The 15581-nt window shown below is 36.1% G+C and overlaps 2 protein-coding genes across 2 annotated transcripts in view; both read left to right on the forward strand.

The window, feature by feature from the left end:
* Positions 1–238: 238 nt before the first annotated feature.
* LOC126237379 (cell division cycle protein 123 homolog) overlaps positions 239–15581 on the forward strand; it is a 127926-nt gene continuing 112583 nt past the window's right edge. Inside the window, exon 1 of the mRNA XM_049947462.1 lies at positions 239–576. The gene's annotated coding sequence lies outside the window, so the exon portion shown is untranslated. The remainder of the gene's footprint in view (positions 577–15581) is intronic.
* Positions 10442–11212, forward strand: LOC126235511 (mothers against decapentaplegic homolog 3-like). Its single transcript, XM_049944229.1, has one exon. It carries the CDS (start codon positions 10442–10444, stop codon positions 11210–11212), a length of 771 nt encoding a protein of 256 aa, XP_049800186.1.

Here is a 15581-nt window from a genome sequence, read left to right on the forward strand (position 1 = left end):
AGCAACACCGTTTTAAGTTCGATTTAAACGTATTTGTCCTCTTGGTTTTTTGGACCGTAGGAGGTACAACCGAATGCGTAACTATAGCTGCTACATAACATCTTAGTAACATAAGTTATCTTGTTTTCGTAAATCAAGATATAAGAATTTGATTTCTCTTTCTCGCAGAACATAAAGGTAATGGAGTGAAAGAGATTCCATTATTTTGTTTACGAACTATCTGACAGGAGCTTCTCCTCTGACGTTGCCGATAGTTAAATAGTAATCGCATGGCAGTTCAAAGCATTGGTTTTGTCATAGTCTGTACTGATTAATTACTGCTTAATGTTAGTTTTCGTCGTCAGTGAAGATCAGTTTAAAACACAATATTAACAAAATATAGTTGCCGCTTTAATTCCTGTTTACACGCGATTACGGACCTGTTGTCTGCTGTGCGTAGGAGAATCTTTGTTTTTGCGCTGTTCATAACCTCAAACGCTTTGTTTATAAACGTGCAGGAAAAATAAGTGAGGAAAACAACCGAAGGAGCTGTGTTTCTAGGTGATTTCACCTCTTATTAGGCGGATTCTCAGTGAGGTGAGCGCTTTTATAAATTGACAATTTTAGTGGATTATGTAACGTAAATAAGAATGATTACTGTGCTTATGAGAATGAGCATCTTCTGGCATACAGCAAGTAAAGTCTGCGAAAAGTTGTCCATCGAGTTGTGAATGGGAAATAAAAGATACGAAACAACAGATATTTATTGAATGTTATTGCGTATATACCCGTTTTGTGACAACACGAATATGAAAGCTAGTTCGTGAGGAATGAACGTAACTTACACTTTTCGCAATAGATTTCATTTATTATTATTTAATACCAAATCTCTAGTGCCATTGTGTGCATCACCGTCCTGTCAGTGTTTTCCCTTGTACCCGCTCATATACAAGTAACTGTGTTGTTTTGGCACAAGTCGATAAATAGTTTCATGTATTTTCACTTATGTGTTGAAAATTATTCGTAGATAAAAGTTTGTTGCCACATTGCCAAAAATCATGTGAAATTATATATTCGTCTGAAATCTGTATACTTGTCATGAACATACGTATGGCGTGTGTGATTTTATAGACTGATGCGAGAATGGAATATAGTTGTTTCATTTAGTTCAACAAGTAGGATTTCATCTTTGTCTGCCCCGTGGTCTTCACAAACCACTCTTATTAAATCTTGAACTGGCAGAAGATATAGCTGTTGTTAATTTTACTTTTGCTATCTTGTCTAAGCTTTAAATATTATACATAACAAAGCATTGGGAACTTGTAGTACCATGTACTTCAGTTAATGGTCATGTTTTATTAATACTACATATTTAGTTAGGGAGGCTTCATCACTACTTGCTGATCTAAGAAACAAATTTTTTAATGTAAAATGACTACAGAATTTGTGATATCAGTTCAAGAAGAAATTGTCCTGAGACTTGTCTACAGAATTAAATATTCACCACATTTTGATAAAATTAGTTATGTGTACAAGTAGGGAAACTTTATCATTAAAAATAATAAAAGAACAAGTGATATTCTTTATGACAGTTCAGAGGTTGACAGTAGCTTTCTCTCTCTCTCTCTCCCTCCCTCCCTCCCTCCCTCTTTTTCTCTTAATAGCAAGAATTTTTCAAATGTTTCAACTGGAACTGACATGATTCATGTGAGTGATCTTATTACTGTGAAAACGTGTTACAATTATACAGTTATAATATACTAAGATTAGGTCTTTTAGTATCTTGCAGAAAATGTTGCTATGTCTAATTACATTCATATTTGATGAGAGTGGACATGATGATGTATGGTGAAAGATCATCATTATTGTTGGACCTCCCCCCAAAATTCCTCCCCTTTTGTTTATGAGTTCTCCTTTGGTAGAACAACAGTCTTTCACAATTCAGTGTGCATGTCCTATTGTGAATAATTCTAGCACTCTGTGTAAAATGTCTGTAGTATGGGATGAGAGAGGAGGAGCATCCAGCAGATAGCTTCTCAGAATTGTAAGAACAGTTTTTGAAATGACCTATGATCAGTTCCTTGCAGAATGTCCACATGGAATTTTGGCCTGCTATTCAGCTCCATTATGTTCATATATGGATATACTTTGTGTTGAGTGGTTAACTTAACAGCATAAAAAGTTAAAAATGAAACAGTATGTTTATCATATGACAAAAGACGGTTTCTACAGAATAATATCAACTTTTGTTCTGCAGTATTGCATATTTTCTGAATTGTGAGAATGTGGCAGGCATTTTGTTTTCAAGTTCAGGGTGATCTGTAATACGATGCTAGACAATTATTAAACAAGTTTCCACAAAAACAGAAAGCAGTAGATGATAAACCACGTGTTTTCAAGCCAAGTGAACCCTTTCCTCCTAACATTCTGTTCTCTTTATGGGTACCGACATGCATTTAAACAAGAGTAATGGTGAAATGAAAGAAATTCTCAGTAAATTATTTTTATTGTAAGGACTATAGGTTGTTACATGACTGAGCTACACTTGTTTGGGTGCTTTTGATCACAGTTGCTTCCTTTCTAATACTGCAGTAAATCTTATTCGTGTAAAGTAATATAATGAAATGTTCTACGACAGTGCGTCAATGGTAGTAAGGAATAAAACATAAAATAAACAATCTCTTAATCGAATAGATAGCAGTCCCCTGTTTGTTTATGTAGGAAGTTTTGAGAACCACTAGATCCTCTTGCATTGTGGCACAAGCAGAAGAGCCTGCAAATGTATCATCATGTCATCTGTTGTTGCATTATCAATATAGGCTTATTGGAAAGAATTTAAAAATAGCTAACAGTATTCAGTCACAGTCACCTATGTAGATAAAACTGAAATATTTCCCTGTACTGATGTCTCCACTTTTTCAAAGTGATTAGAATTAAGTTAATGGCCTTGCGACTTGGAGGGTTTCTTACCATAACTGTGTCATGGTCTGTCATTAGTTAAGTAAACTAGGATGTGGTAAAAGGTGTTAGTCTATGTGCATTCCTAAGGAAACATTTGTCATCAAAATACAACAAAAATAAGTAGTACAAGAAAACCTAAATCAGGAGCAAGCTATACCCTCTTTACTATTAGGTCAGTTTGTTAACAACTGCACTCCCTCATGTGATTGGTCTCTACTGTATAATGTTCTCTTGATCGTATCCGATTTGCATTAGATACCTATTTTATAATAAAAACATAGTTTTGCGCTGCCCACACAACAGATATCTAATTGTGAATCTTGGTCCATGAACATGCTGCTGTGTGTGTTGCATGTTTATGCATTCTTCTTCGGTAAAACAACAGTATTGTCACTTCAGTACATTGTAAGTAATTCTAGTACTCCGTGCAAAATGCTTATAGTGTGGGTTGTGATGAGAGGACCAAGCTGCTGATTTGTGTGTTTATTTTTACTCATCCAGGGATCATCTCACAATGACATACGAATTGTCACAGTAATGCAATGAAAATCTGTTGCTCAAAAATACATACACATGCTTTATAAGGATATGACAGGTAGTCTACCGTGGCCTTGATGGAGGAACCATTTTGACATTTGCCTGAATTGGTTTAGGAAAACCACAGAAAACACAAATTAAGAGGCTTGGATAGCACTAACTCCGTCCTTCCAAATATGAGGTCATTGTCTTACCAGGTAGATTTACATGCAGTTTGCTTCAGATAAAGTACACACTATTGATTTGGATTCAAGTCCAGCAGCTGTGAGCTAACTGTGTTAGAAACATGGTATCCAGCCAGTTTGTGTGAGGGATTGTCTGTATACTCTGTACCATTGATAGTGCAAGGTGCTTTGAAGATGACTCCTCTTTAGAAAAATGTCAAACCATTTTTTGTGCAGGCTTTTGCCTATTGATTTTGTGATATTTGTAGACTGTGGTAGGATCAGAGTATTAGTGATTGTTGATTGAACACAGTTTACTTTTACCTGTTTGTGTAATGTTGGCTGTAACAGAGGTGCAATTTTGGGTACACTACATTCTTTCATTATCCAATAATGAGCAGTATGGTGTTCAATTTAAACAATATTTCTTATATAGGACCTACTTTTGATAATAGTTACACACACTCTGCTGTCTAAAGTAAACAAGTTGCAGAGAGAAACAAAGCACAAATTTGAAAATCTATCACTATATTTACAATACTGGCCAGATTTGTGATCAACAGCTGACTAAGGTTGAAAGTCATGATCGTATATCATTATTGTGATGTAATGACTGACGCAACACTGCTATCATTCTGAAGAATGCATTTGGTAAGCAAACTAGATCTTTAATTCAAACTTCCTGTTGCAATTATTGCAGCATATCACACATTTATGACCACTGGTTCACCTAGGGTCATTAACTTCCACAGGAATGTTTGCCTGTTCCAAAACACTGTACACTTAGTTTTCTATGTTACACAGAGTTGTTCTGTGTGTGTGTGTGTGGTTTTTTTTTTTTTTTTTTTTTTTTTTTTTTGTGAAGAGACAGAGGACACTTGCTTGGTTATGTCTATGCTTTTCATGAAAGTGGTTTATCCTTCCTGGTATTGGAGTTCCTTAGTTAGCGGCATGGATGCGAAAGGCCTTTGGCCTTGCCTCCATTCCAGACAGATTTCCCCCTCCTCACACATGCCTCCCTTTTCCCTACATTTTGTCTCTTCTTTTGTGACATCTTGTTCCCCATTTTCTGGTGTTTTCTTCCCCTGGTGTTGTACCAATTGTGTAAGATTATGGTATTGTGTGGGGATGGGGATGGATCAGCAACAGTATTGGTATCCCGTTGCATGTAGTGCCTCTGGGGTGTCCACTGCTCCCTACCTCTCCCCTCCCCTCTTCCCCCACATTCTTTACCCTTCCTGTTGCTTTGAGGTTCCTTCTGCCCCTCTGCCCAATTTCCTTTCTTGTTGACTGGACTGTGCTTTTAGTGTTGTTCCACCCTTAATTTCTGCCATCTTGGTACGTGGGACTGATGACCCCTCTGTTTGGTCCCTTCACTGCCCCCAGTCAACCATCCAACCATTCATGCCATGACATCATTTTTCTCCCTTTTTTTTTTTTTTTTTTTTTTCTTTGGGAGGATGGATGTTCATCTCCACTTGGATAGGAATTCTCCACCTTGTTTTATACTGGGCCAAAAAAATAACCTTTGTACATTATTGTCTGCTGTTCAGGCTTCATTATCAGCGTTCATTGGTCAGAGTTTCCAGTATGTTTGCCTGAAACTCGTGATTTCATGCAGAACTTTTGTGGAAATTTATGGAATGCAGGTGTCACTATGAAACAATTTCTTTTCTTATTAACTACTGCAAAGACTCTTTTTTTTACCATTAAATTGTTAACTTTCAGCAGTTCATCTCTTCATTCGTTACTGTGAACATTTTCAAGTGTTTATCTTCTTGTTTCTAAGGACACATTTTGCTTGTAATGTGGAATTATTGTTTCCTTTACTTATTGTAAAAGCAAAAAATATTGTGAAAGTGTCCAGTGTTAAATATGAAAGAACATGTTTCACTACTTTAGTTTTATGGCACAGGTGCAAAATTTTAAGTATCTTGGAAGCAGGATAGACACCGACTGGAAGTGCAGCATACACATTAAAACAAGGATAGCAATCTCAAAAGAGGCATTTTATAAGAAAAGGAAAATTTTCTGCAGCAGTCTGGAGAGAGAACTGAGGAAAAGACTCATAAAAAGTTTTGTATAGAGTGTTCTTCTGTATGGCGCTGAAACATGGACATTGAAGAAGAAAGACAGAGAAAGGCTGGAGGCTTTTGAGATGTGGACATGGCGGAGGATGGACAGAGTAAAAGATGAAGAGGTACTGACAAGGGAACCTCCCCATCCCACCCCCCTCACATTTAGTTATAAGCTGGCACAGTGGATAGGCCTTGAAAAACTGAACACAGATCAATCGAGAAAACAGGAAGAAGTTGTATGGAACTATGAAAAAATAAGCAAAATATACAAACTGAGTAGTCCATGTGCAAGACAGGCAACATCAAGGATAATGTGAGTTCAGGAGCGCCGTGGTCCCGTGGTTAGTGTGAGCAGCTGTTGAACGAGAGGTCCTTGGTTCAAGTCTTCCCTCGAGTGAAAAGTTCAATTTTTTATTTTCAGTTTATGTGACAAGCTCTTATGTTTCCATCACTTTTTTGGGAGTGATTATCACATCCACAAGAAAACCTAAATCGGGCAAGGTAGAAGAATCTTTTTACCCATTCGCCAAGTGAACAAGTTAGGTGGGTCGACAACATATTCCTGTCATGTGATGCGCATGCCATCACCAGTGTCGTATAGAATATATCAGACGTGTTTTCCTGTGGAGGAATCGGTTGACCTATGATCTTGCGATCAAATGTTTTCGGTTCCCATTGGAGAGGCACATCCTTTCGTCTACTAATCGCACGGTTTTGCGGAGCGGTCGCAAAACACAGCCACTAAACTCATTACAGTGAACACAGATGTCAATGAATGAACGGACAGATCATAACTTTGTGAAAATAAAGAAGGTAAATTTTTCACTCGAGGGAAGACTTGAACCAAGGACCTCTCGTTCCGCAGCTGCTCACGCTAATCACGGGACCACTGCCCTCCTGAACTCACTGTATCCTTGATGTTGCCTATCTTGCACATGGATTACTCAGTTTGTATATTTTGCTTATTTTTTCATAGTTCCACACAACTTCTTCCTGTTTTCTTGATTGATCTGTGTTCAGTTTTTCAAGGCCTATCCACTGTGCCAACTTATAACTAAATCTGAGGGGGGTGCGATGGGGAGGTTCCCTTGTGAGAAGAGCGGGAGAGAAAAGAGTTACTAGATGTAATAAAAAGAAGAAAAAGAAATTGTATTGAGCATATATTAAGAAAGAATGACGGTCTGATAAAAACAGTTTTAGAAGGTTATGTAGAAGAGAAGAGGAAGTGAGGAAGGAAGAGATTTTAGATACTGGATGACTCGATGGATCGCACAACATGCAGCAGCCTTAACAAGGAAGCAATGGATCGCAGAAAATGGAGAGGCAAAGGACCTGCTAATATAGCAGAAAACTGATGATGATGATGCTATACTTCTTGTATTTAGTTTTTTACCATGTGTGTGGTGTAGAAGAGACAGATTTTTAATGTTAAGTTGCCAAAATAGGAGGGTTTGGAGGTAGGCTGACAAGCAACAAAAGAAGTGGAAATCTTTACAATCTGATCAATGAACACAATGTAAGGTTGAAAATTACTGTGTGAGGGGCAGATTGTGGGAAGGGAGACAAATACATGACTGGCGTAATCACCTAAAATTGTACTTGTAACTAGTTATAGGTAATCAGCAGCAAAAACAAGAGATTAAAATGGAAAAAAAAGTTGTCAAGTGCAGACCTAAGTGAAAGATAAAGAAACACTTTAAAACTGCAAAAGAACAGAATGATTAGACCTAAAGTTGTAATTTCATCCATTTGCTTTGACCCATGACATCATCAACATAGTGGACACCCCTATTTCAGTGTTTGTAAGGAGCTTACAGCTGCTCAGCCCCAATTCCAAGCATAAACAATAAGAAGACCATGGTGTCACTCATGAAACCCATCAACGTACACAAAAAACGCGAAATATTTAACTCCAGCAGTAGAATGAAAGTAACAAGAAATATGCATTTTGAGTAGGAACAAACTAAATATATGACAATAAAAATGACACCACCATTCCAAAATAAATATTAATCCAAAACCCAAGCACACAAATTTCTCAATATTCTATAACCAGAAGATGCAAAAACAAAAATCCTTGGTAGCATGGACTTCACTTGACTTATACAGCTCAAATGAAGACCATGATATCAATAAACCACACACAAATTGGAAACCTGGTACTGGAAATTCAATACCATGAACCCACACACAATTCCAAAACCTGATACCATTGTGCGAGGTGGCACAGTGGTTAGCACTGTGGACTTGCATTCAGGAGGATGATGAGTCAATCCCGCATCCACCCATCTTGATTTAGGTTTTCTGTGATTTCCCTAAATCACTACAGGCAAATGCAGGGATGCTTCCTTTGAAAGTGCACGGCCAACTTCCTTCCCCATCCTTCCCAAATCTGATGGGACGGATGACCTCACTGTTTGGTCCCTTCCCCCAAATCATCCAACCAACAATCAAAACCTGATATCATAAACTTCAGTTGACCTATATATACCAGCCAAAACCAAGCCTGCAGTACCAAAAATCTACACATCAAATGGTGAAATCCCTTATCCAAACTCTTAACGTACTCTATGTATCTAAAACTAAGTGTGCAATACAACAAATGAAAGCATAAGTAATGTCAAAAATGTATCCTAACTAGTGATGATGAACCAGTATTAATGATACCTGCCAAGCACTTTTCAACAAAATTAATAAACCCTGTCAGGAAGAACCCCAAAATTCATGAGTGCTTTCATCATAATTGGCTTCAATATACTTAAACAACTGTAAACAGCAACAAACTGATCATATGTATTACAATAATAAATAAATAAATATATAAAATAAAATAAGATGAAAAATACTTACCAGCCAAACCTACCCTCAGATAAATTTAGGCTGGCCAACTGCACTCTAGAAAATGAAACAAAACAAAATTGTCCACAGTCAGTCCAAATAACTGCAGGAATTCAATTGCAGACAACATTTCTTCACCTATTACAACAAGCAGTGACCTACCCATAAATTTGTGTCTCATGTACATGCCCAAAAATAAAAAGGAAAATAATATGAAATCTCAGAACATAAGAAATACAAGGCACTAGTCATTCCAAACACAAACATGAATCCATCAACCATGCTCTGCAGAATCAAAGTAACTCAATAACAAATCGGCACACTCTTCCAATAACAACCTGCTGCACTCAAGTCACAATGTCAAATGACTCATTTATATACATAACAAACTACTTCGAATAATAAACATCCAACATAAGAGTGTGCCATAAAATACTCAACATGCCATATACAAACACCACTCAATCCAAAACACTGCACTGCCATGAAGTCACACAACACAATGTAGTTACATCACAGGTCAAAGCAGACAGGTGGAATCACAACTTTTGGTTGATCCAGCCATAAATAGAGTGATCAAGGGGGAAACACTGTTATAATTGGGCAGGTGATGTGTTTCTACTAGCAAGTACTTCTATCATAAAGTATCATCCAAACCCCCTAGTTTCTGATATTTCTGTTGCTGAGTATCTGTAATACAAGTGCTGTTGTAATAATACTCTTAAATATAATTCTGTTGTAGAGCTTTGATTGTGATAAGTGTCTTGTAGAATGTAATCCTAGACAGAACTTACTGCCTTTTTGACTGAATACATATTTACATAGTGCCACATCTTGTCACCTTACTTGCTCTAAGCTTTCTTATCTTTCATCACCTGATAGTTTTGATTTCTTTTTTGTGCTAACCCCAGTATTAAAAATAATACAAAACCAAACATTTTTAGCCATTATAAAGAAAGCTTTACATCTGTTCTGATTTGGTTTGAGGAAATGCCAATCACTTACAACCTGATCATTGCTATGTTGGGTACTGTGAATATGTTATGTCCATCTCCTGCTGTCCAATCCAAATATAATGTGAATTACAAATTTATTTGTGGTAATGTAAAAGTAGAGAAGAAAATTCAATGAAATTCAGATGTCTCTTGCTTATGAAAGCGTATGTTAACTATAATTTAGATTTGAGATTATGTTTACTTTTCTCTCTCATAAAAAGATTTAGTTAAAAATCAATAATAGCCATCTATTGCAGTTTAGGAACATTTCTATTGGTTAGCATTCATTTCCTAGACTCAGATGAGCTCTTATATTTACTTGATTGCACTTTGGTAAGGGCAACTTGGTTTTTAAATGCAGGCTCCATTACATACAGTTTGTTGTTTTAAATCTACTGTATTGTTTTATATGCTTATTTGGAATAGAATGAATGCTAGGCTCTAAGCCTTTTAAGATCTTTACTAATCTACAGTAGTTTGCTGTACGAATAAAATCAAAACTGGGTTTAACTATAGGATAGTATGACTATGGTGGTGATGTATGTGCTCCCTTTTTCCAGACTGGACCATCCTAAATGCAACAGGATTGGAAGGACAGTGCCAGTGGGCAAAATAAAGTCAAATTGCAAACATGAAGACTGAGGCTCAGCCAGAAAGTTGCAAAAAACACATCACTGAGGTGCTTATGTGTTTCTGCAACAAACATTTTAAAAGATTGTGCAGTGCTAATACATGAAAACAGTATCGTTGTCACAAGGTTATGAAACTGCTGACTGGAAGTTTGAAAGATACGAATCACTTCCTTTAAGTTTCTTTGGACTCAGGCTGTGTGTATTGCTTTGTTCTTGATGTAACTTAAATATATGAACAAAAAGTGAAACAAGTCAAGATGTCATTTACACCATCTCCAGGCATGGCAACCACACCTACAATGTCTGCAACAGAGAGTCCTCCACTTCAGTATATGTCAGAAGATGGAGACAGCATTGACAGAAGTGAAACCATGAATATGTCCCAGCTTGAACCCTTACCTCCTGTTGATGCCCAACCAGTGATGTACTGTGAACCAGCCTTTTGGTGCTCTATTAGTTACTATGAACTCAATACTCGTGTTGGTGAAACTTTTCATGCTTCACAGCCTTCTATAACAGTAGATGGTTTCACAGACCCAAGCAATTCAGAACGATTTTGTCTTGGGCTGTTGTCAAATGTTAATCGTAATGCAGTTGTGGAACAAACGAGACGTCATATAGGGAAAGGTGTTCGTTTGTACTACATTGGTGGTGAAGTGTTTGCTGAGTGTCTAAGTGATTCATCCATTTTTGTACAATCACCTAACTGCAATCAGCGGTATGGGTGGCATCCTGCTACAGTCTGCAAGATACCACCTGGCTGTAACTTAAAAATCTTCAACAATCAGGAGTTTGCAGTGCTGCTGTCCCAGTCGGTGAGCCAAGGGTTTGAGGCTGTGTATCAGCTAACTCGTATGTGCACAATTCGAATGAGTTTTGTCAAAGGTTGGGGAGCAGAATATCGCCGTCAGACTGTCACATCTACTCCTTGTTGGATTGAACTTCATCTGAATGGTCCACTTCAGTGGTTAGACAGAGTTCTTACACAGATGGGCTCACCAAGATTACCTTGCAGCTCAATGTCCTAAAAAACCTTAATACACCCATTAAAATTGTGTAGGATCCTGTGACCAGAGCCAGTTGTATTCTGGTTCTACCAGAGAACACCACTGTAACTGCGACTGAAATGTTGGTTTTATCAGTGACAGTTTTTATAGTATGACATGGTACCGTACATTGAAAACTTTCATAGTAATTAATACAACCAGTTCTTCTGCATGCTTTCAATTTCTGGTTCCTGTGTTTTGTAGTGTAAAGGATGTTAAACTTAAAATGCTCGTGTAGATGCATACTTCAGAATTTATTTTTGTTGCTTTATAAATATATATTTTGTTGTATGTGTAAACTATTTTAAAAACTCATGTTGTGTGTAAATTGTTACAAATAATAATTTTTTTGTTCATGATGCCATGGTTATTTTCAACTAACCTGAAACTAAAAAAAGGCATCATTGTATTGCCCAGTATGAAACAGAAGTTATGTAGCAATTCATTGTGTATGAAAATTTATTAGATCAATAGTCACTTCAATCTACAAATAATATTCACATTAGTGGTTTCAGCAAATAGTTGCCATCTTCAGATGTCATTAATCCACTGAAAAGCTTCGTACAGCCAAACAAATGTAGTTAGGCATTTTGAACATCATGAAGTTACTTAACGATTCAATGAATGTACATCATTTCACCACATTATAAAAAATTCATTTTTTACCACGTGACAATATGACATGCAGTCATTGAAATGTTAAATAATTTTATGAAGGAAGTGTTTGTCTGTATGAAGCCTTTTAGTTGATTAAGCACATCTGAAGATGGTAACTGTTCGCCATAAGGTAATTTGAATATTTTGTTAGTGTCTGTGCAGTTGTTGACATAATAAATTTGTATACAAATATTACAAAGGTAACATACTTCCAGTTGGCAGTATATTGTTGTGATGTGTTGTTGTTTGGAAAGCAATGAAAAGTATGGTGTGAAATGATCAAGCTCAGAGTATAAAAAAAGGAATTTGGGTATTTTGTACAGAGATTATTAGTTTTGACTGACACAGAACTGTCCAGTTATGTAGAGCAACTCATGTCCTAAGGAAAGTGCCTTGAAAGTTCTTGGTTATAAAACATGTGCTGTATAATGGATCTTAGTACCACAAAGCCAGAATGTGAGCAAGAAAAGCCTAATTAATTAAGTTGTAACACAGAGGAAACTGGTACTGTAGCAGTAATTTGTGTAGAAGATTTGATATTTGAGTTGACGCAAATAATTTCTTCTCAGTTTTTGAGAATAAGTCTTTTAAGTGCTACTGATTTAACTGAAAATTGAAAACTATGTGAATAATGTATATTTTAATTTCCTGCTGTTACATGTAGTGACAGAGCATGTTTCCACTTTGTGATGAGATATGTTGCATCAAAAATAGTGTGTATTTTGTATTAAAAAAATACCATTTTGTCAAATCCTTTGTGACAGTTTTGCAATATGAATCCCTGTTATGACATTTCCAACCTTTCCTGTGTTTGAGTTTAATGAATACAACATAAAAATAAGAACACCGTAAAAGATGTAAATTTGTGAGTGATTAACAATATTAAAAATCCCAGTGCAGAAATCTGAGCAGCCAACAAATTATGAATCTTCTAACTTATAAAAGCTTAAGGAAATAAAGAAATGAGTCATCTGCACTGCTATTTCATTCTATTAAAATTACTGTTACATTTCTCTTTAACTGCATATATTACTGGTCGCTCATACATTAACTGACTGTAATGACCAAAACACACTTTCTGTTTAGTGTGTGTGTGGGGGGGGGGGGGGGGGGAGAGAGTTGTATGCAAATTCCTCTTCCAACCAGTCTTTTGCATATTTAACATCCAATATTTTATAAAAAGGAAAGTTTGTTCATTCAGTGTTACTGATTAATCTTTAGGATAAAGTTGCTTTTACGTTTTGGATATTAATTTTTAATATAGTTTTTTCTTATATACTATGTGCCATCCACAGAATATGTTTTGCTCATAGTGTTCTCACAGGATATAGTTCTTCACATAGTATCATTGAAACTGTGGTAAAAGTATTTCCAATCAAATCATCAATGTTAGTGAACTGTTATTGGTTTCACTTTTGGCAAACTGACATGACGACTGGAATTTAGACAAACTTGAAAAGGTAGGTCTGCTCAGTATGGCGTTTAAGGATGGTTTAAAGTCTGTGGATCCCCTGCATATAAGCATATGTAGCCTATGAAATTTTAGCGATGGAAAAAATACAAATATCGAAAATACAGTTATTTGTATTGAAGAATGCACTTGTAAATTTTGAAAATGTGTGCAAATTTCTTATATAACGTGAATTTATTTCATTCTGGGAATTCATTTTGTTCATGGCAACAAATAAAACTTTGCTGAACAAGAAAAATATCAGAGAAAACTACTCTTTTGCTTTCCTATGGGCACCTTACACAGTTTGATAATGGAAAAGATCCTAATATGTCCACTACCTTTTTTTTAATGTTATGCAATTGTCAATGATAGCATTAAGTTTTAGTTTTTGAAATGATTGCTGTCTGACTTCTAGTTGTAATAGCTGAAACTTTTGTGCTAATGGCAGGTTTAATAATGTCATTTTTAAGATGATTTAAAAACCGTAGCAGAGAATGGAATGTTATTTTGATTCGGTAAAAAATAAATGGTACTGTGTGCTACATTATCTTTGACATAGTATGTTAAAGCTTCAACTCCAATATGATTATGTTGAAGCTTGTGTTTCTTGAATTATGCAGACTTTGCCTGCATTTTTGAGTGAGTGGGTAATTGTTGTTGGTGTAAGATAGTGGTGTGGTATGGACTGCTTGTGAAAGTAACTAACACCGGAAGGAGAAGAGGAAGAAATACATTGACTATATAGACATTTTGTTGTCTTACGGACTTTTTTTACCCCCTCTGAAATGTCACTGTCGGTTCCCTGTTTGCACATGTGTCCAAATTGTGAAACAGCACATATGAAACAGAATTTGGTAGAGAAGTAAGGAGAAATAGTCAGATACTCTGTGATTATAAATTCATTTGATATGAATAAATGTACACATTTGGTTCATCCGTAAAATGGTATAGTTTTAAGAAAATCTGAAAGTACAAGAGAGATGACAGATTTATGCATATGTTGGAGTGTATAATGGCAATGAAAGAAGTATTTCCTCTACTAATGGTCAATGTAACACAGTCTTTAATGTGTGTTGAAACTTATAATCTGAAAAGACTCATCACAACTTTGTTATATTTTTCAATTGTGTATATATCGTTAACAAGAACAACTGTTTAACCCAACAACGGTTTACCCCAGAAATCTCATCTCTTAATCTCTCTTTAATTTTATTAAAATCATAAAGAAATTTGGGTAGTTGGTGCTTAATTTGACTAGCCACTTCTCCTATGTTGCCAACAGACACATAAAGGTAAAAGACAACACTCTTACATTCTAGAACCTCAGAAATTCTCCTTCCTTACAGCAAACAGGAAATTGAGGGTTTCATTCAGAACTGAGGTCAAGAGGGACTCAAATCAGGCGGGAAAAAATGTTGAAAGAGATGGCGTAAATGCATTTCTGCAGTAAGTATGGAGTAATGTTTTAACATAAATGAGTGTGTCATATTGAAAAATGATACTGCAGAATTTGGAATGGGGAAACATTAAATATGGTGTCAAGAGGTTAGATACTTAGCCCTGTTCCAATAATGATCCCACATACATAATTTACCGTAGTCAGTGGCTGGCTCTTCAAAAGTAGTTAAGTTTGCAAATTATATGAGGACTACAGCTGAAGAACCAAAACACACCCATTCCAGATACAGTCAGGAAAGTATCATGCTTACACCTGTTTCACATCTCAACTACTCATCTCACCAAAATTCATACTAAGCACTTAGGAAAAAATCAAAATGACTTGTAGGTGAGAGATGTAGAGGCTAATGGATAAACACTAAATGAAACTCATATATGTGGAATTCCTATACATACAGATGGAAAAAGAAATGGAGAGGGTCCTAGTACACGAGTAACTTAACTAAAACAGCTCTGTTTTGCTTGGATACCTTTCTCACTGTGTTGACCTGCAGACAGAATCACGGGCATGCTTTAAATTACTACTGTCCTATGGAATAATCTTCTGGGACAAAAGAGTTCTGGTCAGAAAGTATTTATTTTACAGAAGCATTCAATAAGGATATTATGCAAATGTTTGTAATCGAACATCTTGCAGAAGCTTCTTCAGCAGTCTTGGGATTCTTACAGTCACATGCAATACATTTTCTCTCTAATGGTATCTGTGATTTATAAAAAGAATGGGTTTAGCATGAGCTGTGAGATTTACAACCAGAATATTAAAGTAAAAATAAATTTATACAT

This window comes from Schistocerca nitens, chromosome 2 (assembly GCF_023898315.1).
Source record: "Schistocerca nitens isolate TAMUIC-IGC-003100 chromosome 2, iqSchNite1.1, whole genome shotgun sequence".
Lineage (NCBI taxonomy): Eukaryota > Metazoa > Arthropoda > Insecta > Orthoptera > Acrididae > Schistocerca > Schistocerca nitens.